This window comes from Cricetulus griseus, chromosome 2 (assembly GCF_003668045.3).
Source record: "Cricetulus griseus strain 17A/GY chromosome 2, alternate assembly CriGri-PICRH-1.0, whole genome shotgun sequence".
NCBI lineage: Eukaryota > Metazoa > Chordata > Mammalia > Rodentia > Cricetidae > Cricetulus > Cricetulus griseus.
The window spans coordinates 98,073,551-98,100,690 of record NC_048595.1 but is presented as its reverse complement, the minus strand read 5'-3'; the positions used below and the strand labels follow the sequence as shown (position 1 = coordinate 98,100,690).

At 38.1% G+C, this 27,140-nt stretch overlaps 1 protein-coding gene and 1 non-coding gene across 3 annotated transcripts in view; one reads left to right on the top strand and one right to left on the bottom strand.

Annotated features, from left to right (window-relative positions):
• The window catches only part of Dcaf10 (DDB1 and CUL4 associated factor 10), a 41,544-nt gene that overhangs the window by 10,828 nt on the left and 3,576 nt on the right, over window positions 1–27,140 (top strand). The window contains exons 3-6 of one of the 2 annotated variants that reach the window (XM_027403174.2): window positions 8,388–8,585; window positions 21,869–22,071; window positions 23,796–23,903; window positions 26,195–26,340. In XM_027403174.2, coding sequence (XP_027258975.1) covers window positions 8,388–8,585; window positions 21,869–22,071; window positions 23,796–23,903; window positions 26,195–26,340 — 655 coding nt within the window. The remainder of the gene's footprint in view (window positions 1–8,387; window positions 8,586–21,868; window positions 22,072–23,795; window positions 23,904–26,194; window positions 26,341–27,140) is intronic. The other variant, XM_027403176.2, reaches the window with a different exon arrangement.
• On the bottom strand, window positions 14,927–15,031 carry LOC113834461. The gene has a single exon (XR_003482967.1). It is a non-coding gene; the product is annotated as a U6 spliceosomal RNA (small nuclear RNA).

Below are 27,140 nucleotides of genomic sequence, written 5' to 3'. Positions count from 1 at the left end.
TTTATAGCTTTCAGACCACCAGAAAGGGAGGAAACGTGACCAGTTCAGTCAATAGGAAAGCTTAAACTTTTTTTAATTTAAAGCAAAGGAAGGATAAGAAATAAAAGTTCAAAATATAGATCATTCACAGAAAACATACATAGGTCAGTATTAGTTAAAAGACAGCCTGGGGGGCTGAAGAGATGGCTCAGAGGTTAAGAACACTAGCTACTCTTCCAGAGGTCCTGAGTTCAATTCCCAGCAACCACATGGTGGCTCACAACCATTTATAATGAGATCGGGTGCCCTCTTCTGGCCTGCAGGGATACATGCAGACAGAACACTCTATACATAATAAATAAATCTTAAAAAAAAAAAAAAAAAAAAAAAAAAAAAAAAAAAAAAAAGACAGCCTGGAGCTGGGCCTGGTGGTGCGCCTTTAATCCCAGCTCTTGGAAGGTAGACGCAGGAGGATCTCTATGAGATCTAGGACTGCCTGGTCTATATGATGAGTTCCAGGACAACCAGGGCTATACAGTGAAACTGTCTCAAAAACACAGAACAATAACAACAGCAATCCAAATGAACAATCTGCAGTTTGAATAACAAAATGAATAATTTATATGATTTATATACTTATATGTATCTATAAACAGTTTTACAGAACAATATCCATAAGAAAATAAATGAGAATGCTAACATTATCAGTATTGGAAAGATGAAAGAGCAAAGGCATTAAGGTAAAATGTATTTGTAGTAAAGGGAAAACTCAAGATAATCATAAACTTTTATGTACCTTAAACACACGGTGACTCACAACCATCTATAATGAGATCTGGTGCCCTCTTCTGGCCTGCAGGGAGACATGCAGACATAACTGTTTACATAATAAATAAGTCTTAAAAAAAATAGAGTTTAAGAATAGGAAAGAGAGGAACTCTTGGGCCACATAGGAAGTAGAAGCAGGAACACTGAGAAGTAAACAGGCTTCAGCTTTTACCCTGTGAGATCTGCCAAGTGCTGGTGACCCTGAGCTTTTGTTTTGATAGAAATGAGTACAGGGGACAGAAGACTTGATTCTTTAATTTATTTAATAAATTCTGAAACTCAAAAGACCTCACTTTCAGCATAAACCACTCTAAATCTAGACTATCCTCAAGGAGAAGGGTTAACCACAAGCCAGCGCTCATACAAGCTGACCCTGCTGTACAATCCAACACCTCTAGCCAGCGTCAGAATCAAGATTGGAAGGACTTTCCAAGACACCTATAAAACAAAACCATGTAAATCAGCCAGGTGTGATGATGGCCCCTAGCTTTTAATCCCAGCACTTCAGAGGCAGAGTTGGGTGGATCTCCGAGTTGGAAGCCATTCTGGTCTGCATAGTGAGTTCCAGGCTGGCTGAGGCTTAAAAAACAAATGCTGGTTGTGGAGGCACATGCTGGTGGGATTTGTTGAAGGAGGTAGAGGCAGAAAGATCAGAAGTTTGAGGCCAGCCTAAGCTATACATCTAAAACAAAACAAACCAAAGAATTAGTTGTGGTAGTGCACACCTTTAGTCCCAACACTTGGGATGCAGAGGCAGGAGCAATTCTGAGTTCAAGGCCACTCTGGTCTAGAAAGCAAGTTCTAGGACAGCCAGGGCTATACAGAGAAACACTGTTTGGGAAAACAAACAAACAAACAACAAAAAACCCCACAAACATGTAAATCCTCCCTGAAGTAAACACAGTACCATAAAACAATCTCTCCCCAAATTAGTCTATTAATGCAGTAAACTTTTGACTAAGATACATACTATCAGAGGTTTTCATAAGACTAAATTGAAGCATTTTTGTTTAGTAGTGTGTCGTGAACAGCTGAAGTTGTTTTGGAGACGACTAAAGTATGGAAATAACATTTCCTGATATGAAATGTAGTCTTGGGACAGAACTAGAGCAAGTGACAGTGGAATGAAATAGATCACCTAAAAGCAGACATGTGAAATCTGAACATTTTACATAAGAGCAGAGGCACTGCAAATTGATGGAAAAGATGACGTTGATTATATACATGAAAAGTGAAACAAAACCAGATCCTCACACCGTGGCTGAAAATAATTTTCATTTAAAGACCTAACAATGAAAGCAAACCTTTAAAGTTTCAGGAAGAAGTAGAGAATATACTTATGCCTCAGTGTGAGAAAGTATTTTTTTCTAATTTATTTAATTCTATTTTATGTGTATTGATATGAGGGTGTGGGTCCCCTGGATCTTGAGTTACAGACATTTGTGAGCTACCATGTTTGTGCTGGGATTTGAACCTGGGTCCTCTGGAAGAGCAGCCAGTGCTCTTAACTGCTGAGCCATCTCTCCAACCTAAGAAAGTATTTTTAAGGCATTAAAAGCATAAACCATTAAAGATTTATGAGTTCAGCTGAGTGAAACAAACTGTCATTGTAGTTTTGTTACCGAAACCCTAACAGAGCTAGGCAGTGGTGGTGAATGCCTTTAATCCTAGCCCTTGGAAGACAAAGGCAGGCAGATCTTTGTGAGTTCAAGGCCAGCCTGGTCTACAGAGGGAATTCCAGGACAGCCTCCAAAGCTACAGAGAAACCCTATCTTGAAAAACAAAAACAAAAACAAATGCAAGAATCACAGTGAGCAATTCATTTGGAAAGGTTTTCAAGCACATCAATTGTCAGTGAAGAAATGCAAGTATAGGCAGTGGATGAGAAGTAATCCTTAGGTATATTGATGGGTAACAGGGTTTTGAAGCAGTTCAGCAATACCTGGTAAAATCAGAGATCATTATACTTTTAAGAAATTAATGCACACCTAACCATGTGAATTAGGTGCATAAAGGAGGAAAGGTTATTATAGCATTAGATAAAAAGAAGGTGGAAATGACTTGAATGTTAAGAGGAAAGCAGATAAGGTTTAGTGTACAATGGAATACTATACATCAGTTAAATGAACCAAAAACATCCCAGAAGTGTAAGGATGAGACAGAAAAGCAAATTCTAGAGTGAGCTGTATGGTGTGATACCATTTATATAAAATTTTAAAGCTCCACAAATGTAAGCATGATGAAGGCATGCATTAGTTCTGTTTTATCCTAGCACATAGAACTGTGCCTTGTGCATGGTGTGTGCTCATTAAATATCTCAAGAATAAATTGGATATAAAAAGTATGGAAAATGATGGATACATACATATTAACTCATGGTATTAAACATGTGCATGGGGAATGACAAATTTTGGATAGTGGTTCCCTCTGGAGAGGGAGGGAGGGGAATGGGCTTGGGGAGGGACTCACAATGTACTTCAAATATGTTTATATTTTCAGACAGTTCTGAAAGATAACAAAATGTTAAAATTTGATAAAGCTGGGTGGTGGGTATCACAGGTGTTTGTTATATTCGTTTTAATTGTCTCTATTTCTAATATTTTACAATTGAAAATTTTTATATCTCAAAAAGAATAGATTTGTACCAAGTTGTTTGCCCCTACTCAAATAACGTTTAACTAACCTGTTTGAATTCTTCATCAGTGTCAGCTCTCATGTGCTATTGTCATGCTGCCACAGCATATATGCCTACAAATTTGAATCTAGGGAAATTGATTTTGAAGTTTGTTTAGAAGCACAAGCAACCTAAGAGGTTAAGGATATGAAAGGTCACATTGAACTTAAGTGTGCACTGGTTAATGATACTAACTTCCATTTCTTGATTACTTGCTGTGTGTCAAAGACCTTTAAAAATTTGAGTTGAGTTGGGGACAACAGGTGCTTTGCTGTCAAACCTGGCAACCTGAAGTTTAGTTCCTGGGACCCACATGGTAGAAGAAGAGAACAGACTCCACATATTGTCTCTACCCTTCACTTGTGCACCAAAGAGTGAGTGTACGTAAATGCACACACACACACACACACACACACACACACACACACACACACACACAAACACACACACAAATTAAAAATTTTTACATTTGTTTTTTGAGGTAAGGTCTTGCCATGTATAGGGCAGGCTGGCCTGACAGGTCTTTTCTTGTGGTCCTTCTGCCTCACCTAGTTTGATGTTTATAATGTCTTCATGGGAGATAGATGTCATCTTGTTTTAAGCAATAAGGAAATCGTGACTCTTAAAGAGATTTCTCCAAGGTTTCATATACAGGGAGTAGTAGAAATGAAATCATACATGGTTCCATGAGACCACCTCACTGTAATTGTCCAGAGGTATGGGCATACATACATTTTCATTCTGGGTTGTCATTTTGCACATTCTTGGTAATGTCTTCTAGCTTATTTTTTAGTTTTGGTGATTGTTAATCTTATAAAATAACAATGATAGTTGAGAATATTTTCTGTTCATGTTTTAAGAAAGAAAAATATTTATGATTCAAATACATTGTATAGGCATAATTCTTATTCCTGAGAACTTTATATAGATGAAAGAGTCATATGGCAATCCAGATCCCAAAGTAAAACTATAAGAATATTCACCATTAATGTGACAAAAAACCAATGTAGCACCTACTTACTAATCTAGAGTCTTTGTTGGTCTTGGGCTATTTTGTATATTTCACACAATATAAGACAAATACAGTATTTGCCAGTTGAGGGGAAATATATTTTATGCATGTGTAATTCCACAAAATCCTGAAAATGATATTGGAGAAGTGGTCAAGATACATATAAAATCATTGGCAACAGCAGATCTGATAGAGAAAATATCAGAAAAAACAAAGTTATGGAAATAATGGCACAAGAGACACCTAGAATTTTATGAATATCTCATTGGCTCTTGGGACAGCTGATAAAATCTGAGGATTTATGGAAAAGTGATCGTCCTTATAGTTCAAACTCAAATATAAAGGAAAGATATAATATTCTATTATAATTTCTTTGTAGAGATTATACACAAAAATACCTAACTTTTTGAGATTTTGTTTAATTTTTTAAAAATAGTCAACAATATTTTAACTTGGAAAATGAGATGTAGATCCTAAATAAATTCACTTTCAGTTGCCTTTGCCCTTTTCCAGTGTTCCTCAAATAGAGAGCTTAGCTCTTCCAGACAGAGGTCTACCCAGAGCTTTTATAGCCAACTTAGTTGTATGGGCACAGTTGAAAGTTTCGGATTCAGACATTTCAGTATCTGTGCAAGAGGAGCTCCTACTTGTCAAAGAATGTAGAGTTAGAAACATTTCATAACTTTTCTTTTTCTAAGACAACATCTCATGTAACCCTGGCTGGACTTGAACTTACTCATAGCCACTTCTGCCACCCAAGTGCAAGCTGGGATTGCAAACCTAGGCAAGCACTCTACCAACTGAACTACATCCCAGCCCAATAGTTACAGCTTTATAGGCTATTCAGAATTTTAACTGGAGAGGAATGGGATACATATACAAGGGTTTATCTAATACTTACACTCTGTACGTGTATGTTTTGGGGGATAAAAATTGCTATAGATGTCTTCATCTACACACTACTCTTAACTACTGTATGATTTATTCTCTTTACCAATATAAAAATTTATCAGTTAATGCTTTGGGGGAGAAATGAATAAACTAAAGTCAAAGTATTGAATTTTCATTAAGGTAAACTTAATTCAAAATTATTAGTTTTTACTCCAAGATCCTTTGTACATTTTGGAGATTAAAATATCCTTTATGCAACAGTTACTTCTTAAGTCATTTTGTTAACAAATACTGAAAAGTCGATTCCTCCTCCTTACTTAACTTTTAAAATAAAAGCCCAAGGAGACTGGAGAGATGGCTCAGTGGTTAAAAGGAGTAGCTGTTCTTCTAGAGGTCCTGAGTTCATTTCCCAGCAACCACATGGTGGCTCACAACCATCTGTAATGAGATTTGGTGCCCTTTTCTGGCCTGCAGGCATACATGCAGACAGAACACTACATAATAAATAAACCTTAAAAAAAAAATAAAAACCCATAAGTTTGGGGACCTGGTCATCTAAATGATCTTAAAATTACTATAAAATCATCTCACTCTTCCTTAAAACCCTTGAAGTGGCCGGGAATGGAGGTACATACCTTTAATCCCAACACTTGGAAGGAAGAGGCAGGAAGAGTCAGGAGGATCTCTATAACTCTGAGGCTAGAATGGTCTGCATAGTGAATTTCAGGTCAACAAGGACTATATAGTGAGGTTCTGTTTAGAGGAGGCAGGGATGGAGGGAGGCGGGAGAAAAGCCATTGGGAATCACTGGAATAAGTAAGTTCCCCATTTGTCTCCTTGACCTCATGTAACACTCCTTTACATATATGTTTCTTACCTCTGGGAAATTCATTTCAGTCAGTTCTCATTGTACTCTTCCCTAACATAACTCTTTATTTTGCTTATTTCACATAATTATTTTATGTAACTGTGTTTTTGTCTACTGTGTAATGAACTTCTTTAATTCATCATTTAATAAACATTTACAGGTAGAACTGGAGATGTACCTTAGTTGGTAAAGTGCTTGCTTTTCATGCACTAAGCCGTGGGTTTGACCTTCAGCACCACATAAACTGGTGGGCATGGTGGCCCACTCCTGTAGTGAGACAATCCTAAATTCAGTGTTGTTTGAGACCAGCCTGGCTATACAGTACCCTGTCTCTAAGTAAATTAAATAAATAAGCACATGTGCTTGGCATTGCAGCTCTAATCATGTGGTAGCTACTTCCCCCTCTCTTCAAGGAGTTTATAGCTTTGTAAAGTTGCTCCTTATACTACAGTGTTAAATATTACAACAGAAATTCAGAGGCCAGCCTAGTCTATAGAGCAAGTTCCAGGATAGCCAGAGCTACACAGAGAAACCTTGTCTAGAAGAGTAGAGTGCTGGGGTGGGAAAATAGCTCAGTGGATAAAGTGCATGCGTAAGAATCTCAGTTCAGCTCACCAGCATCCACCAAAAAGCTGGGCTCAGTGGCACCCATATATGACTCCATTCTAGCAGAAATACAAGTTTCAGCTTCAGTCAAGAGGCCCTACCTCAAAAAATAAAGTGAAGAACAATAGAGGAAGACAACCTCTGACTCCATAAGTGAATCTGCACATACATATGCACAAACACCACACATGAACCCTGGAAATTAGAGTGATTGGAAAGCTTTAGCATATTTGTAAACTACCCTAGACTAAATAAAGAAGGCTGTGTTTAATGAAGAAAAAAGGGGGGGCTGGCTTCCTGGAGATGACAGCTAAATATTAAAAGAAAACAAATTTGAGGAAGAGGAGGAAGGTGGGCCTAAAATGAAAGCCATAGTAAGTCTACGGCATACCGCCTGGAACATGCTAGGCAAGTTTACACACAGACCTTCAGAGCAGAAGCTAGGCCTGCTTAAGTACTTGGATGGCAGACAGCCTGGGAATAGGCTGTCCTTTTTGGTTTTTCAAGACAGAGTTTCTCTATGGCTTTGGAGGCTGCCCTGGAACTAGCTCTTGTAGACCAGGTTGGTCTTGAACTTACAGATCCTCCTGCCTCTGCCTCCCAAGTGCTGGCATTAAAGGTGTGGGCCACCAACGCCCAGCAGGCTGTCTTCTTATAAACAACAAAAAGACAGAGCCATGATAAATTGCAGTGAGGTTGTGATGTTGTTTGTGGATATTGATATTTATTTTAGACACTTTTATATTGGAAGAAGTTCCAGAATTCATTTGTTCTACCTGAGACTATGAAGTTATATGTAACAGTATTTGCTAAAGGCACCATACTACTACTATTAAATTAGACTGAAGCAAAAGTGAATGGTCAGCTATAACTGTTTGTATGTTGTTACTAAGAATTAGAAAATTAGTTAAACAAATTATAAAAAGTCTACATTATAGCCTAAATCCATCTTACAGTCTTGACTAATAAATTATGCTGCCTTGGTAGATTATTTGGGGAATGCTTTTGAATTAATAGATTTAAATGATGGCACTTTGAATTGCAAGTTTTGTATGTAAATCTGTAAGTAGGAAGAGATATGACTTGTAGCAAATCTCTATTATTACAATCTTATGTTTAGTATGTCCCCTAAGAGTCAAGTCCTTAAAATCTGTTTTCTACTAAACTTTCTTTTTTCATTTCCTGGTCAGGTTCTGGAGTTTTTCCCTTTCTTATTTTCTTTCTTTCTTTCTTTCTTTCTTTCTTTCTTTCTTTCTTTCTTTCTTTCTACCTACTGTGCTCCAGACACCTGTCCACAATTTTTAGTTTCAAATAAAATCAACAGTGACATAGGCCAGTTATAGTATGTCTCCAATAGTTAGTAATCTGGCTGTATGGACAAAGGCACTGTCTTTTGTGTCAGAATTTCTGGGGTTCTACATGGAGGTTGCAGACCTCTAGTTCCCATTGGTATGTAGAGATTGTTTCTAAAGTCATATTTTCTTTAAGTAGAGATTAAATGAACCAGTTTTTCTTTTCTGCTTTTGTAGATTTCTTGATAACCGGCTATTTGCTACCTGCTCTGATGATACTACAATAGCACTATGGGATCTGAGAAAATTGAACACCAAAGTATGCACTTTACATGGTCACACTAGCTGGGTGAAGAACATCGAATATGATACTAATACAAGACTCTTAGTAACATCAGGATTTGATGGAAATGTCATTATTTGGGACACTAACAGGTTTGTAAATAGGAGACCATGTTAGGAATGTAATACTGTAAAACTTCTTTTCTCTTTACAAGTTCAGTGTTCTGATCTAGAGTCTGGGAGTGGGGTATCAAAAAGTTAGCTTTATGGGGGGAGAAAAACAAGGGACTGGGGACCTGGCTCAGTTGAGTGCTTACTTAGCATGTATGAAGCCTGGCATTTGCCCCTCATCACCACATAAAACCAGACATGGTGATGTAAGCATGTTATCCCAGCACTATAGAGGTAGACACAGAAAGATCAAAAGTTCAAGGTCATTCTTGATTACATAGTATCTTGGGGGATAGCCTGGGCTATATGAGATGCTTCTAGAGGTGGGGGCAGGTGTAGTGGTGCAGGCCGTTAATCCAGACATTCAGGGAGGCAGAGGCAGATGGATCTCTGAGAGTTTGAGGCCAACCTGGTCTACATAGAGAGTTACAGAACAGCCAGGGCAATGTCCAGTCTAAAGGGGGCGGAAGGGGGGGGGCCTCGGGGGCGGAGAAGGAGAAGAAACAAACAAAACCAAACCACGGTTCCTTTTATTACATTTAGTCATGTATTAAAACTGAAGATTTTGGAAATAAGGGTGTATATATCAGTGACAGAGAGCTTTTCTAGCCTGCATGGGTCCACCACTGCAAAAATAAAGAAGAAAATAGGGGAAAATATAAGGGAAAGTATTTTTATTTCCTATGTGAAACAAAAATATTCCTCATTCTTTGGTCCTTTGATTCTGAAGGTATTTATTTTGTAGTTTTTAAATTTTATCTTCATGCATTAAAAAGCAGTTCTTATTTGGAATGATTGTGACATAGACACAGTGTTTAGAAACAAAGCATGGGATCATTTGGGTTGTCTGTGATTTGAATTGTCTGTTGAAGAAAAAGGGTACCTGCTGGCACCAGTTTGGCAGGGACCATAGTGTCTCAGTGTCCTGAGGTACACAGCAGTTTATACAGTTCCCTCAGCTGTGAAGCACTGCAAGAAAGTGTTTCCTTACAGAGGGATGGTTTGCAGAGTTGAAGCTTGGGTTGTTGCTAACTGTGGTATGGTGAATTGTTAATATAGTGGACACACTAGAGTCTTCAGTTGTTATGTTAAAAAAGAGAATATTCTTAGTAAAAAATTTTCTAGTATACCCAATGTTTGAGTTAAGGACAGAGTCATTGTTTTTCAATAAATACAAACACACCCTTTAAAATGCAAATGTAAATGTGGTGGGGGCTAATTTAGGAAGAAACTTTGAATAGGAATATAAGTAATAATTGCCAAATTAGAAGAGTGAAAACCTAGTAAAACAATCAGTCCAATAGAAGCATAAAAGTGGGTGGATAGAGTCATTTAAAAAGCAAACAGGCCACAGTGATGCTACATTTCTTTGATCCCAGTGCTTGGGAATCTGAGACAGGAGGAATTGAAGGCCAGCCTGGGTTACATAGTAACATTTTGTCTCAGAAAACAAAAACAAGCTAGATCTGTAGTCCTAGCTACTGGGACTGTTGAGGCAAAAAAAAGCTGTAAATTCAAGGCTAAACTGGGCAATTTAGTAAGACCTCGCCTCAAAATAATGTAATAAATGGGCCAATGCTCAATTGCAGATACCTGCTTAGCATATGTGAAGTCCTAGGTTTAATCCCTAATACTAAAGTAGCCAACTAAAACATGGAGGTAGATTAAACAGTAAAATCAAACTATGTGTTCTCTAGATGAGCTACATAAAACTCACAAAACTAGAAAGCAGAATAGGAACTGATGATCATCAGTAGAAAACAGCTCTGGCCACATTAATAGCAGACAAAATGGTATTTAAGGCAAGAAGCATTATAACCAATAAAAAGTACTATATTAAAAAGCTAGTTTTACTAGACTATAAATGAATTCTTATAGGTACATAAAAAGAAAACTTATTAGAAGCAAAACTTAACAGAATTACAAGAAAAATAAGCAAGAAATCAATAGAAAATACCAGGTCCATTTTCTTGTTTTTCTAATAGATAGAGGTAGACCTTTAAAAAGGCCAGGGATGTGGATTAGTAGATAAGGCATTTGGTCTGCATCAGAACCCACATAAATGTAGAAGGAGAGACCTTCTGACCTCCACACACATGCCATGATGTTCTCTCTCTCTCTCTCTCTCTCTCTCTCTCTCTCTCTCTCTCTCTCTCTTTCTCTCTCTCTCTCTCTCACACACACACACACACACACACACAATGCTTTTTAAAAAGGACTTAAAATTGAGTAAGGCTTTAGAAAATTTAAATATTAGTAAGCATGACATACATTTTTCTTAGAATTCTGCTGCCCCCAAACAGTAAATATATCCCTTCAAACAGACCTAGAGCCAAAAAGAACCCTTGTCTTAAACTGTACAGTAGCTATCAAAGAAATACTGTCACATAAACCATTTTCTCTGAACTCAATAAAATTAAGTTAACACAGTTATTAGAAGTTCCCACATTTAGCTTAGCATGGTGGTTCACACTGTAATTCCAGCATTTGAACATTTGAGAGGTTGAGGCAGGAGGAGGATGAGATTTATGCTAGCATGGGCTATATATAGTAAGATTCCGTCTGGGAGAGAGAAAGAGGAAGAAAGAGACAAAAGGTCCCAGATGTAATGAAATTAGAGGACTGAAAGCTGATGAACTTATTCAAAGAAATCGTGGAAAGTGGGGTAAACTCAATAAAAGATGTATGGAAATAATAAAAATAGAAGTATAAAATCAGTATTGAAAATGAAAATACAGGGCTGGAGAGATGGCTCAGTGATTAAGAGCACTGGCTGCTCTGCTAGAGGACCCAGGTTCAAGTCCCAGCACCAACGTGGGACTTCACAACTGTCTAACTCCAGCTTAAGGGGATCTGACACTTTCACACAGACATACATGCAAGCAAAACACCAATGCACATTTTTTTAAAAGATAAAAGAAAATGAAAATGTAGCCAAGCACAATAGTTCACACCTTTAATCTCAGCACTTGAGAGGCAGAGGCAGAGGCAGAGGCAGAGAGAGGCAGGTGGACCTCTGAAGTTCCAGGACAGCCAGAGCTAAATAGTGAGAGTCTGTCTGAAAAAAAAAAAAATCTGTTCTCTAAAAAGCTAATCAGATTGTAGGGTGGGGGGGGGCAAGATTCATCAAAAGACAAATTAAAAACTAGCAATGAAAAAAGGAGATATAACCAAAGTCTAAGCTAGATGTGACATACACCTGTTATCCCAACACAGAGCCTGAAGCAGGAGGATTATAGGTTCAGGGGCAGGTAGAACTACATATAGGACCCTGTCTCAAAACAGCAACTCTGAGTGGCCAGTGAAATGGCTCAGTAGATAAAGCCCCTTCTCGCCAAAACCTGATGAGCTGAGTCAATCCCCCTACCCCCAGGCATACATAGTGGAAAGACAACCCACTTTTGAAAGTTGTCCTCTGTCTTCTACATATGCACATGTGCCCACATACACACACACATTACATAAGTAATAAAATAAAGGTTAAAAATCAACAACAACACTTTTATACCAATATACTTTAAAACTTTTATGACCTAGACATCTCATTCAATATACATTAGAAGCTTGGTATAATGACACATTCCTATGGTTTTAGGATTTGGAAGACTGAAGCAGGAGGATTACAGGGTCTTTCAGGCTTGCCTGGGCTACATAGTTCGAGACCCTGTCTCGAACAAATCAAATCAAATCAGAACAAAAAACAGCACCATTGTAGGGAGACACCATAAACCACGCCTCCTGGGGGCTGGCTACAGGTGTGCCTGACCACACCTGTCAGGGTGTGGTCAAGGTGAGATCAGGATGATGAGTGATAGGTTTTTAAGGGGCTGCAAGGCACATGGGGGCCCTTCTCTCTGGCCTGCCTGCCTTGCTGTCCCTGGCAAGCTCTAGCTTGCATTTGTCTGGTGTTTATCTAAATAGAGATATCTTAACCTTACTGACTACGGGTCATTTTGCAATATACCTTAGTAAAACTAACCAATGAGAATTGACTTCTTACCAAGTCTGATATTTAACCAACATTTGTTGGTTCAGCAGAAGCTCTTGTTAGAAGATTGAACTTGCTGGAGCCTCAGATACTTAGCTGCATTAGTTCTAGGTTTGATTCCCCAACACACACACATAGTAAACTTCTGCCATACTAATTAATACATATTCGTGCTCTAAGTCATATCCTGCACCTTCTGGTACCCACTCTTCATCCCTTGATCTAGTAGCTGAATTCCCCTTATACAGTAATGTCATTCAAAGACCCTGTTCCACTCACATTTATTCTAACTACCTAGTGTTTATACAGTACTGAACATTATTTTTGCTATGACCATCACAAAATGACAAAAATTGGGGCCTGGAGAGATGGCTCAATGTTTAATCTCTCTCTCTCTCTCTCTCTCTCTCTCTCTCTCTCTCTCTCTCTCTCTCTCTGTCCGTCTCTCCCCCCTCGTCTGTTTGTTGTTTTTTGTTTTGTTTTTAAATAATAAAAGAAGGAAATTTATTTTAGCTCATGGTTTCAGGGGTTTTAGTTCTGGTTGCTTATCCACATTGCCTTGGGCCTTTAGTGAAGGGAACTATCATAGCTGAAGCATGTGGAAGAGAGAAACTGTTCACCTCATAGCAGCCAGAAGGCATGTGAGCTTTTTTTTTTTTTTTTTTTTTTTTTTTTCTCGAGACAGGGTTTCTTTGTGTAATAGCTCTGACTATTCTGGAACTCACTCTGTAGACCAGACTGGCCTTAAACTCACAGAGATACACCTGCCTCTGCTTGCCAAGTGCTGGGATTAAAGGTATGAGCCACCAACGCCCAGCATCTTTTTGGCTTCCAGCACCTACAGTGGGCAGCTTAAGGCACACAACTCCAGCTTTAGGGGCTCCAATGCTAATCTTTTCTCACTTGCATGGACACTGCACTCACATGAATATACCCACACAAGACATAGTATGTATATTCATAACTTTAAAAAAGAAATCTTAAAACAATTAAATGATAAAAATTAAAATGTATCTATTAAAAATTAAAACCTATTTACTAATATAAAAGCAGCACAGATAGTTTTATAGGTGATTTCTATCAAATATTGTAAATAACATTCTAACTAAACTGGTCAGGTAATAGAAAAGGGATTTGTGCCTTTTGTGTAAAGCTATTATAGTATGGCTTGGGTAGCCAAACATAGCAAAGATAATTTTAGAAGGAAAAAAGAAAATCCAGTATGTAATACGAATACTGATAAAAGTGATCTAAATAAAAAGAAATTATATCCTAGAAGATATTACTCAAAATGCCAAAACCAAGTTGAGTTTATTCTAAAACTGAATACTCTATTAGTTTAATTATAGTAACAGATAAACTAGGTACATTTATGATTCTTTGTTTTATAAAATTCGACATTCTGTCATAATTAAAAAAACAAAAGAGTATGGCACCACCAGTTTAACAGAAATTGAAATAGTGGTGCCTGCTTGTCAGCTGAATCAGAAGGATCATGAGTTTGAGGCCATGATCTTGCTACACATAGCAAGACCTTGTCTTAAAAGCAAACAAAAAAATTGTTAAATAAAAGATACTTAGAAACTAAAGGATTATAAGGGAGTAGTGTGAACATCTTTTGGCAACAAACTAGACAGTTTAGGTAAGCAAATACCCAGGACACATATTACTAGAATTGACTTGAAACTGAATTGAAGCCGGGTGTTGGTGGCACACATCTTTAATCTCAGCACTTGGGAGGCTGAGTCAGACAGATCTTGAGTTCAAGGGCAGCCTGGTCTACAGAGTGAGTTCCAGGACAGCCAGGGGAAATTATGATTAAAATATATTATATGAAGCTCTCAAAAATTAAGTAAAAACATACCCTTTTAGAATAGCCATCACAGTCTAGTATTATCCTTACTCCAAAATCAGATAAACAACTACTGACTGATATCTTTTAGTATTGGGTGGGAAGGAATTAAGGTGGGGTGAGAGTAATCAGAATGCATTATAGACTTGTATGAAACTGTCAGAAAAGTTCATTTAAAAAGAAAATCAAGCTTAGTAGCATATATAAAGGGCTATGTGCTACAATCAAATAGAATTTATTCTAGGAATGCAAATTGGCTTAATGTCCAAAAATCAATTAATGTAATACATCATTTTTTAAAGATTTTATTTATTTTGTATACAGTTATCTATGTGCATGCTTGCACACCAGAAGAGGGCACTAGATCTCATTACAGATGGTTGTGAGCCACCATATGTTTGCTGGGAATTGAACTCTGGTCCTCTGGAAGAGCAGTCAGTGCTCTTAACCTCTGAGCCATCTCTCCAGCCCCATCATGTTTTTTTAAATATGGAACACTTCACGAATTTGTGTCATCCTTTTGCAGGGTCCATGCTAATCTTCTCTGTATCGTTCCAATTTTAGTGTATGTGCTGCCGAAGCGAGCACCAGTACATCATATTTAATAAAGTCCAAACCCCATATAATCATCCTAATGAAGATAGAAAAGCACTTTTTAAACAAGACTAACAACTTTTTTGTGCTACAAATAGTAATAAAAGGAACTTCCTCAACATGACAACACTAATGAAAAATCTATGGCTTAATTCATAAATTCTTAATGTTGAAAGCTTTGAAGGACAGAGCTAGCACCACTTTGTTCAAATTATACTTAAGGAACAGCTTAGCTGTTGAGGTGCAGTCAGACAGTCAAAGACAAAGGCATCTAAACTTCAGAGAAATAAATTAGTCTTCAGTTGCAAAAGATCTACACACTATGTAGAAAATGTGCTGGGTCCACAAAATCCCTAAAGCTAATTTCAGCAAGTCCACAAGATAAAAGATTATTACACAAAAATCAATTGCATTTTATATATGAGCAGGTATACAAGGTTAATTAATATACAGAACCCAATTGTATTTCTACCTATGAGCAAATATATAAGATTAGTATATAAAACCTAATAATACTTCTGTGTATGAGCAGATACATAAGGTTAATACACAAAACCCACTTGTATTTTTATATCCAAAGGAGAATAAAAAAATTTCCATTTCACTATGGTATCAGAAAAAATAAGATAGTTTAGGAATAAATTTAACAAAAGTATAAGATTTGGGCTGAGAATATATTATTAATAACAATGGCAAGAATGGGAAACTGGAACTCATTACTGAAAACCTCATTATTAGAATTCTCATTACTGGAATTACAGTTTGCCACCTTGCTTTTTTTTTGTTTGTTTGTTTGTTTTAATATAGGGTCTTACTACATAGTCCTGGAGCTCACAATGTAGAACAAACAGGCTGGCCTCCAATTTATAGAACTCTGCCTATCTCTGCCTTCAGAGTGCTGGGATTAAAGGTGTGTGCTACCATGCCTGGCTCAGTTTGCCAGCTTTATGAGATATTAAATATAGTTAGCCTATGACCCAGAAATTCTGCCTCCTAGTGTGTCTACTCAAGAAGATGAACATATATATGTACACCCAGACTTGTACATGAATGTTTACAGTGGTAGTCTTTATAAGTGCCTTCAAAGATGGAGCCAGTCTGATCTCTCTCAAGTGGTAAATAGATTAATACAAATAGTGTAGCATCTGGACACGGTGGTGCACGCTCTTCATCCAGCACTTGGGAGACAGTGGCCAACCTGATCTACATAGTGAGTTCAGGACAGCAAGGGCTATGTAGAGGGACCCTGCCTCAAAAACAAAAAAAACAAGAAAGTAGTATATCTAATTTTTTTAAAATACCATTTAGCAATGAAAAAGAACCAAATAGTGGTGTGTGCTACAGCAGGGATAAACCCCTAAATATAAAAGTAAAAACGAAGCAGAATTTTTTAAAAAACACTTATTGTAAGACTACATATATAAACTAGGAAAATAATGGAGATGAAAAGTAGATTAGTGGTTGCCTAGGTTTGGGATTTGGAACAAGGAATGATTATTAGTGATGGTCAGAAAGACTATTAAGATGCTGAAAATGTTGAAATGCTATATAGTATTGATTGTGCAATTCTAAATTTGCTAAGTCCCTTAACTGTACACTTAAAATGAGTGAATTTTATGGTGTGTTAATTATCCCTCAATAAAACTTTTTTAATAATTTATTTAATTCTATTTTTTATGTGTATTGGTGTGAGGGTATCAGATTCCCTGGAACTGAGTTGGAGACAGTTGTGAGCTGCCATGTGGGTGCTGGGAATTGAACCTGGGACCTCTGGAAGGGCAGCCAGAGCTGTTAACTACTGAGCCATCTCTCCAGCCCCCTCCTCAATAAAACTTTACGAAAACCAAATGATTAAACAGAAGTAGAAGTTCACCAAAGTATACATATTCAGCAGTTTTTTTGTTTTGTTTTGGGGGGTTTTTTTGTTTTTGTTTTTGTTTTTTTTTTTGTTTTTGAGACAATTTTTCCAGCTCAGGCTGGCCTGAAACTCTGATGTAGCTGAAGGTGACCGTGAACATCTTTCTTATCCCCCCACCTTTATCTTCTGAGTCCTAGGATTACAGATGTGCACATCCATAGCCAGTTGATGTGCTGCTGGGGATCAAACACAAAGTTTTGTGCATGCTTGACAAGCGCTCTAACAACTGAGTGATAATGTCTCAGTATCTCAGGACAGTTTTTAATGGTAAAATCTCCAGAAGTTTCTCTATAAAATTAGGAAAGAGAATATGCCCACCATTACTACTGTTGTTAATTGGTGTCATGGGTAGGATGGTACAATAAAAATCATCATTATGTAGATGGATTGGAAATTTAATATTATTCACAGATTATGTGACTCACAGGTATTGGCAAACTTTCTTTGAAAGACCAAGTAAATATTTTAGCTTTTGGTAGTGTGTGGTTTCTGAGCAGTCACATGGGAACAATACATGAGTTGGTGCGGTTGTGTTCATGGATACTGTATAAAACAGCCAGTGGACCAGGTTTGGTCCATAGCCATAACTTTCCAACCCCTCATCTATACAAAAAACAAAAACCCTAGAAAGTCTTCAGAGAAATAATCAAATTAATAAGCATTAACAAAATTGTTAGATATAAATTATGGGAAAGTATGGAATTTCCTAAAAAAGAAAAAAAGAACTCACATAATAATCAAGCAGTTGTTCTACTAGGTACATGTCCAGAGGAGCTTAAGTTAGTTGCTAAAAGTCTGCAGTCATTGTACAGCAGATGAGTGGATTTTTAAAATGTGATACATACACACACAATATTATTCAGCTCCTTAAAATAAAGAAATCTTTTTCAGAAACATAGATAAACCTAGTGGACACATCTTAAGTGAAATAAGCCAAACATGGAATGACAGATTAGAAAAGTAGACTTGGAGAAGCAGTGATTGGAATAATGGAAATTTACCTAAGGAACTGAAAACTGTTGCACAGAGGAAAGGTTGGTCAGCAGATACAAAATTTCAATTAGGGACAGCGAATGTAGCCATAATTAATAACAGTGTGTAATTCTGAAAATCCCTGAGCCCTCTCAAGGCCCCCTGCCTTGGTAGCACATGCCTTTAATCCCAGCACTTAAGAGGCAGAGGCAGGCCTAGCTCTGTGAGTTCAAGGCCAGCCTAGTCTACATAGTGAGTTCCAGAACAACTTGAGCTATGTAGAAAGACACTGTCTCAAAACCAAAAAGAATTTTTTTTAAATTCTTGAAAGTATATAAAGTAATACATAAGTTAATTATTAGTGTAACAATGTAAACATTTCAAAACATGTTGTGGGCTGGGAATGTAGCTTAGTAGTAGAGCACAGGTTTAGTATGTGCAAGCACCAGGTTTGTTTCCTAGCACCACTTAAGAAAAGTCATGTTATATACCGTAAGCGTACACAATTTTCTTTTACAATTTTATTTATTTATTTGGTGATTTAGTTCTATTTTGTGTTCATTGGTGTTTTGCCTGCATGTATGTCTGAGGGTGTCAGAAGCCCTGGAATTGTAGTTACAGACAAGTGTGAGCTGCCATGTGGATGCTGGGAATTGAACCCAGGTCCTCTGGAAGAGCAGTCAGTGCTCTTAACCAATGAGCCATATCTCTAGCCCCTCATATACAATTTTATAGACCATGTTTTACTCAGTTAAAAATAACTAAAGACTGGGTGGTAGTGGTACATGGCTTTAATTCCAGAATTCAGGAGGTAGAGGCAGGTGGATCTCTGAGTTCAAGGCCAGCCTGTTCTACAGAGAGAGTGCTAGGACAGCCAGGGATACACGGAGAAATCCTATATTGGAAAAAAACAAAACAAAAACAACTAAAGATTACTATATATAAGGTAATGTACACATCATGTTCCTATTTTCTTGTGTGATTGTACCCTTAAAATTGTTTTAAAAGTTTTTTTTTTTGTTGTTGTTTTATTTTGAGACAGATCTCATTTTGTAGCCTGATTTATCCTTGAGCTTGCTGTCTTCCTGCCAGAGTTAGTATATAGGCAAATATGCTTGTACTTTGGAAATAAAGTGTGTATGTGTTTCATATATAGACTTAAATGTATTCACAAATATAAATACGTAAGTTTTAGTTGGTTTATTTGTTTGATTGGTGGTTGGGTTTTGTTTTTGAAATAGTGTCTCTTACAACTAGTGCCACCACACCCAGATTGTTATATATAACTTGAGATGGGGTTTCACTGAGTTACTAAGACTGGCCTGGAACTTAAATATGTAGACCAAGCTAGTCTCTAACTCTAGGTCCTCTTGCCTTAACCGCCTAGGTGCTGGAACTACAGTATGACTCCACATGGAACTACAGTATATAATTTCACAGAAATCAAATTTATGTTAATTGTAAGACCTACATTTAAGCCTTTATAATATGTAAATAAAGCCTATAGATAAAAAGACTCAAAAAACTATAATAATCCCAGAAGTAGTAGAATCTCATCAAGTTTATTTCCAATTTAGTCTACATAATAATTTCCAGGTCAGTCAAAGGCTACATAGTGAGATCCTGTCTCAAAACCAAAGTGGGTGAGGCAGTAGGTCAGACATAAACTTAATGATAGGAAAATAGAAGAATTTAGACAATAGAATTTTAGAAGCTGGGAGGCAGGTAGATGAATGGCAATTGGTTTAGCAATGGCAGTTTCATTCAAGAAGTTCAAGACGACGAAATCCTAGGGCTGGAGAGATGGCTCAGGGTTTAAGAGTACCTACTGCTTTTCCAGTGGAACTGAGTTCTGTTCCCAGCACCACGTCAGGTGGCTCACAGCTGCCATAACTACAGCTTCAGGGGATTCAACACCATCTTTTGGCTTCCCCAGACACCTGTACCCATATGATGCACACACGCACACACAAATTTTAAAATTACAAAAAGTAATTTTAAAAAAGAAAACTAAATCCTAAGTTGCAGAAGGAAAAGTTTAAAACTTTAGTTTACCAAGAATTTTCAAAAACCCTAGGAATTGGTAACTCTGGGTATCCTGTACTGAAAGGGGTAGCTAAAGTGGAGATTTGCATGAGAAATATTTAAGAACTTACAGCTTTACTCTCCACCACTCCTAATGGGCAGTGTGCATCATTTTTGTGGAAGTTTCTATTTCTGCAAAGAGGGCAATATAGAAAATATTGCCATATTGAAAGATGCCTCTCATGTTTGTCAACAGATGTAAGGACTTCGAGAAAGCCTACAAGACCGTGATCAAGAAAGATGAGCAGGAACATGAGTTTTACAAGTGACCCCCTCCCCCACACTTCCCCAGGCACCTGTCCCAAAAGCTACTTTTGTCTTTGCCCATGATTGGTTTAGTCAATAAATGGACATGATTGGATCTATTAAAAAAAAAAGAAGAAGAAGAAGAAGAAAGATGCCAGAAACAGTTGGAGGCTTCAGTGCCTTGCCAAAACCAAGGTGACTGAGTAGTAATGCACACTGAATGTTGAGCTCAGACATTTTTAGTTTCTTTCTATTGGCCCCAAAGATCTAAGCACTAAGAGCTTCCTTAGAAATGGCTTCACCTTACCCTGTACTCAGTGTTCACCGTGGCTTGAATTCCTTGCTCTTAAACTATGAGAAGGCATTCAATGATAATCAGATGATTGAGAAAAACTTGTAATAAAGGAAACATAAATAAGTTATTTGGAGGATGATAAAGAGACAACATAAGGAGAATAAAACATAGTAACTAGTTACCCATATTCTCTTTTATATAATACTTGAGTGCTTGAAGCAAAAATAAGATACAGTAGAAAGAGAAGCTTTTTAATGAACTAATACTGTTCAGTCTCTGGGTAATGAGTCACAGCTCTTCATTTAAAAATTCTCAATGTGTTTTATTTAGCTGTCACGGTGGCTCAATGGGTAAAGGCACCTGCCACAAGGTTTTAATCCTTGGGACCCACATGGTAAAAGGAGAGAACCAATTCCTGCAGGTTGTCCTCCACAAGTGTGGTTATTATATAGTTCACGACTTTTATAATAACCAAAAAAGGAAATTTAAAAATGAATGAAAATCTATTAAAGAGACTAGGCAGACAGATCTTGAAAAAGAACCAAATATAATTAAGGAAGCAAAAAAGGTTGGGTTGTGTCTCAGTAGAGTGCATGCTTAGCCTGCTAGAGGTGCTGAGGATTTTCCCCCCACAAACAATTTAAAATAATAAATTAGATAATTAAAAAGTTTCCCAGAACACAACAAAGAGAAATGGAGAGATAAGAAAGACGAAAGAACAGAGTCATCAACTGTGAATGTTCCAAACATCTAGGTCTGCAGAACAGAGGAAATGGATGAGAGGCAATGTTGATAATGACTAAAATTTTCAATGTCTGAATAATACATATAGTAAGATTTAGAAACACTTGTGAATCTCCATAAAGAAAAATTAAAATCTAAATTCTTATGTGTCAAAGTAAAATTGCAGGATTCTAAGATCAACCAAAGGAAGTGGAGAAAAAAAATATCTTATCCTAATTAACAGGCTGATAGCAGACTGGCAATAGCAGCTGTGAAATAGTCTCCTCTCATTCACAGAGGAGCCATTGTCATCCTTATGTTGTCTACTCAGTGAAACCTTCGTTCAAAAGAATGAAAGGTGTGAGAGTTTACTTTAATAAAGGTTTGCTTAAAAATTGTAAAGGTATACTCAGAAAATTATCTCAATAGGAGGGTCGGAGATTAGGATGGGGTGGTAAGTAAAGCATCATAAGTATGTGTATGAAGTATTCATCGGTTCTCCATTCTGCTTTAAGAGTGAAGCAATTGGACTGGTACCGAGAGCCATTATACCTGTGGTAACACTAACTGTGTTGGTCTGATTTCTTCTTAGGTGTACAGAAGATGGGTGTCCACATAAGAAATTCTTTCATACACGTTTTCTCATGCGAATGAGATTAACACCAGATTGTTCCAAAATGTTGATCTCAACATCCTCTGGATATCTCTTGATTTTGCACGATCTGGACTTAACTAAGTCTTTAGAAGTAGGCAGCTATCCCATTTTGAGAGCAAGAAGAACTACTTCAAGTTCAGGTAAGACGTTCTGATTAAAACATTAGTGAAGAGGGCTGGCGAGATGGCTCAAAGATTAAGAGAACTGACTGCTCTTCCAGAAGTCCTGAGTTCAATTCCCAGCAACCACATGGTGGCTCACAACCATCTACAATGAGATCTGGTGTCCTCTTTTGGTGTGCAGATATACATGGAAGCAGAATGTTGTATACATAATAAATAAATAAAAATCTAAAAAAAAAAAAAAAAAAAATTAGTGAAGAGGTTAAAGCTGTTCCCCAGGAAGCTTACGCGTAGCTTTCCAAGGACATGTGATGATCTGCGTGTACCTCCAACAACATTAACTTGTACCTCTAGAAAAAGTCTTAGCTCAAAAAACTCTTTGATTTCCACTAGCCAGAGAGCATCATGGCTCAGTGGATTAAGGTGCTGGTTACCAAGCCTGACCTGAGTTCCATCCCTGGAACCCATGTGGTTGAGAGATTCAACTTCTACAAGTTATCGTCTATTAATCTTCCCATTCATGCTGTGGCATACACAATAAATAAGTAGCCGTAGGATTTTTAATTTTTTTAATCCATTGGGAAAATGCAAGTATAATTGTATTAAATTTCTAATTTAGAATTTTTAACCTTTACCAACTTACAAAGTTCAATAGTTACTTAAGTCTGATGCTTTTTAGGTTCAAAATTGTCCTTTTAAAAAAAAATTAAACATTGATAATCAACTTAAACTTTTTTTTTTCTTTTTATCGAGACAGGTTTTCTCTGTAGCTTTGGAGGTTGTCCTGGAACTTGCTCAGTCAACCAGGCTGGCCTGGAACTCACAGAGATCGGCCTGTCTTTGCCTCCTGAGAGCTGGAATTAAAAGCGTGTGCCACCACTGCCTGGCAATAATCAACTTAAACTTAATGAGAAAGTGATTTAAAAGATGTAGTTGGCCACTTTTTTAAAGGTTTGAGACAAGGTTTCTCTATGTGGCCCTGGGTGTCCTGTAACTCAGTAGGTAGACCAAGCTAGTCTCAAACTCAGAGGTCTACCTGCCTCTGCTTCCCGAGTACTAGGACTAGAGGTGTGTGAATAATGCCCCTCAAGTTGTCCACTCTTGACTGAAAACCCAAAAAGCTGTTCAGTCTCCTAAGGGTGATTCTAGTTGCAAATGTCACGGGGAGTTGCCGAGCGGTTGGTGCCGAGCGGTTACATGCCTTTAAGCCCAGCACTTGGGAAGCAGAGGCAGTCAGATCTCAGTGAGTTCAAGGCCAGCCTGTTCTACAAAGAGAGTTCCAGGATAGCCACGGCTGTTACACAGAGAAACCTTGTCTCAAAAAATAAATAAATAGAAAAGTCATAGGGAGTCAGGCTGTCAAGGACTCCCTGGAAGTGCACAGCTGCCAGAATGCAGGGTGAAGTAACCTAACATACTCAGGTAGCTGATACTCATTGTCCCACACATTTTAATTTTTTCTTCTATGTTAGAAATGTTAAGTAAGCAAAGATGTTTGCATGCTTATTTGATTTTTTTATCTTATTTCACACAAGTCTTTACTATAGAAGGTTTTAAAAAGAATGTAGACCCAAAACAGAACCAAGAGCTGTTCTGTCTTCATCTTAGTTATAGTCCAGTTTACATGAGTTTTTGTTGGCACATTTTTTTAGGTGTATTTTAAAAGCTCAACTAGTTAATTAAAAAAATTAAAAGATACTACAGGAGCTATGCTAGGTTTATTGTTTGGTTTTCTTTTCAAGATTTGACCACTTCATCAAGTTCTGGTTCTAGAGTTTCTGGTTCCCCTTGTCATCACAGTGATTCTAACTCATCTGAGAAACACATGTCACGAGCCTCTCAACGAGAAGGTACGTTAAAAACTGGGTTTCCAACCTTACAGCAATAGATTCTATCAGATAGCGTTCTTTCTTTCTTTCTTTCTTTCTTTCTTTCTTTCTTTCTTTCTTTCTTTCTTTCTGTGGTTTTTCGAGTCTATTCTGGCACTCGCTCTATAGACCAGGCTGGCCTCAAACTCAGAGATCCGCCTGCCTCTGCCTCCCCAGTGCTGGGATTAAAGGCGTGCGCCACCAACACCTGGCCAGATAGCTTTCTTTGGTTTAGTTTTAGTCCATAAAAACAAAACCAATAATCAGTCATCATTTGAGAAGGCCAACCATCTTGTGCTTTAACCTCTGATGGAAGCATTGCTTTTATTGCCCTGGCCCAACCTTAATTTCGTCTAGTTGGGAACTGTATTTAAGAAATGGAGATTAGCCGGGCAGTGGTGGTACATGCCTTTAATCCCAGCACTTGGGAGGAAGAGGCAGGTGGATCTCTGTGAATTTGAGACCAGCCTGGACTACAAGATCTAGTTCCAGGACAGCCTCCAAAGCCACAGAGAAACCCTGTCTTGAAAAACAAAAAGAAGAAAAAAAAGAAAAAATGGAGATTCTAGGGGGCTGGAGATATGGCTCAGAGGTTAAGAGCACTGGCTGCTCTTGGAGAGGACCAGAGTTCAATTCCCAGAAACCACAAGGTGGCTCACAACCATCTATAATGAGATCTGGTGCCCTCTTCTGGTATGCGGGCAACATGTAGTTAGAACACTGAATACATAATAAATAAATAAATCTTAAAAAAAAAAATAAAAGAAATGGAGATTCTAAACAAGGATGCCGTGAAAATTAAATCAGTGTATGCAGAGCTATGCCTGGTGGCACAGCCTATATAATCCAGCACTTGCGAGAGGCAGGAGTATCAAGAGTTCAAGATCATCCTCATCTACAGGGACTAATAAACCAGCCTGGGCTACATGAGACCCTATCTCAAAAACCAGCAGCAGCAGCAACAACAAAGTTTTTTCTCTTGATACTAAATATCTAGGCTGCTTTCTTATAACATCTGTGAAAATGGTTCCTACATATTCTGATGAACAGCAGTGGCATATTAGGAACTAGGCTAAAGGAAATGGTGCAGCTTATAGTAGAGTCACCAGGAAGATGTCTCTCACCCTTGTTTTTATTTTTATTTTTTTATTTTTTTTTATTATGTACACAACATTCTGCTTCCATGTATATCTGCACACCAGAAGAGGGCACCAGATCTCATAACGGATGGTTGTGAGCCACCATGTGGTTGCTGGGAATTGAACTCAGGACCTCTGGAAGAGCAGTCAGTGCTTTTAATCTCTTAGCCATCTCTCCAGCCCATCACCCTTGTTTTATATCTCCTTTTAGTATGGATAGAGACTTGCAGTTGTTTAACTTATAATTTTTCCAGTTTTATAGTGGTATAAAGTGGCATGCATTCAACAGAAACCAAACTTCACATTTTGAATTTTGATCTTTTCCCCAATGAGCAATATACATAACTTTTTCTCATGTTTCTGGAAAGTAGCAGGGCATCCTCTAATCAGCCACACCATTATAAAAATAAATAGCCAATACTGTACAACAAGCTGTCTCAGAGCTGTGGTGTCCAGTGGGTTGGGTGTATTGAATGCATTACACCCTAAATATTTTCAACTTTGGATGAGTGTGTTAACCCTAGTATAAAGGAGCATCTGCCCTGTCCTTAGGGGCCATAAATCATGATCTTTTTCTAAAAGGCAGTCCTGGACTCCCAAGTATTTTCTTCTTTGGTCTATAGACCAGTAAGTGCTCTGAGTTGAGAATTGTGACCTTAATTTTGTAGATTCCTCCTATGCACATGACTTGAGTTTTTAAAGAGCCTTTTTTTAAAAATTTATTTATTATGTATACAACATTCTGCTTCCATGTATATCTGCACACCAGAAGAGGGCACCAGATCTTATAACGGATGGTTGTGAGCCACCATGTGGTTGCTGGGAATTGAACTCAGGACCTCTGGAAGAGCAGTCAGTGCTCTTAACCTCTGAGCCATCTCTCCAACCCTTAAAGAGCCTTTTAAGATACAGATCCATTGAAAAAAGACCCCACTCAGCTTTCATGCCTCAGATCACTTGTTATTCCTGCTGCAAAATTCACATTAATTGGGGTTAGGGAAGCCAACCATGTTTTTACGTGTAGTATAATATAAGGAGCAAACTAAGGGATGGAGGCAAGAAGGTGGTTGCCAGGGTTCTGCCTTAGTCCTAGGATAACAAAAATCCAAAATCTTTAATTTTTTTGTATCTCAGGAGTTTCACCACGAAATAGTCTTGAAGTCTTAACCCCTGAAGTTCCTGGTGAGCGAGACCGTGGAAACTGCATCACATCCTTACAGCTGCATCCCAAAGGCTGGGCCACCCTTCTTCGGTGCTCAAGCAACACTGATGATCAGGAGGTATAGGCTGCAGCGATTCCCATTCAGTAGGGCTCATGGGAAAAATTGTCCTTGCCCTGTGTGCAGACCTCAGGCTCAGTCCCTGCCCACAGGGCATACTACCAGAACCCTGCTTTTCAACTCCTCTACCTCCCCCTCTGTTGCTTTTATCCTTTACAGTCTCTTCTTCCTCTCCTGCTGTGGTGTAGTGAGCTGAGAAGTGCCCTAAAGACCACCATCAGCTGATATGCCCCCATTCTTGCCCCCATCATGGAAAAGAAACAAGAAAAACCATATATATTACATGTTACACCAAGTTGTTCAGCTAAGCTAACTAAATGTGAGGTTTAGGCTTTAGTAAGATAGTTATCATCACTGTCTCTTAAAAATCCAGGGGAAACTGAGAAAGAAAGGGGCTAAACTGATGCCTGGAGGAAGAGTTAGGATCATCCCAGCACTCAGGAGGCAGAGGCAGGTGGAGCTCTGTGAGTTCAAGGCCAGCCTGGTCTACTACGTGAGTTCCAGGACAGCCAGGGATGCACAGTGAAACCCTGTCTCAAAACAAAACAAAGACCTTAGCATCTTACCACTGTGGTAGCCACAGGAGTCTAAAAGGAGTTTACTGGCTCTACAGACCAAACTGAAGGATGGCAGAAAGGCCTTTGAAGTATGCAGAGGACAGACATACTGTGGGCCCAGGATTGTTGCTGCCCTCAAAAAAGGAGATGTATTACTCCTGAAGTCCTAGCCAGCCTCAGGAACAAGAGGTCGTTAAGCGTTATAGCACACAACAACTCTAGCTTATGAAGATAAAGAAGGGT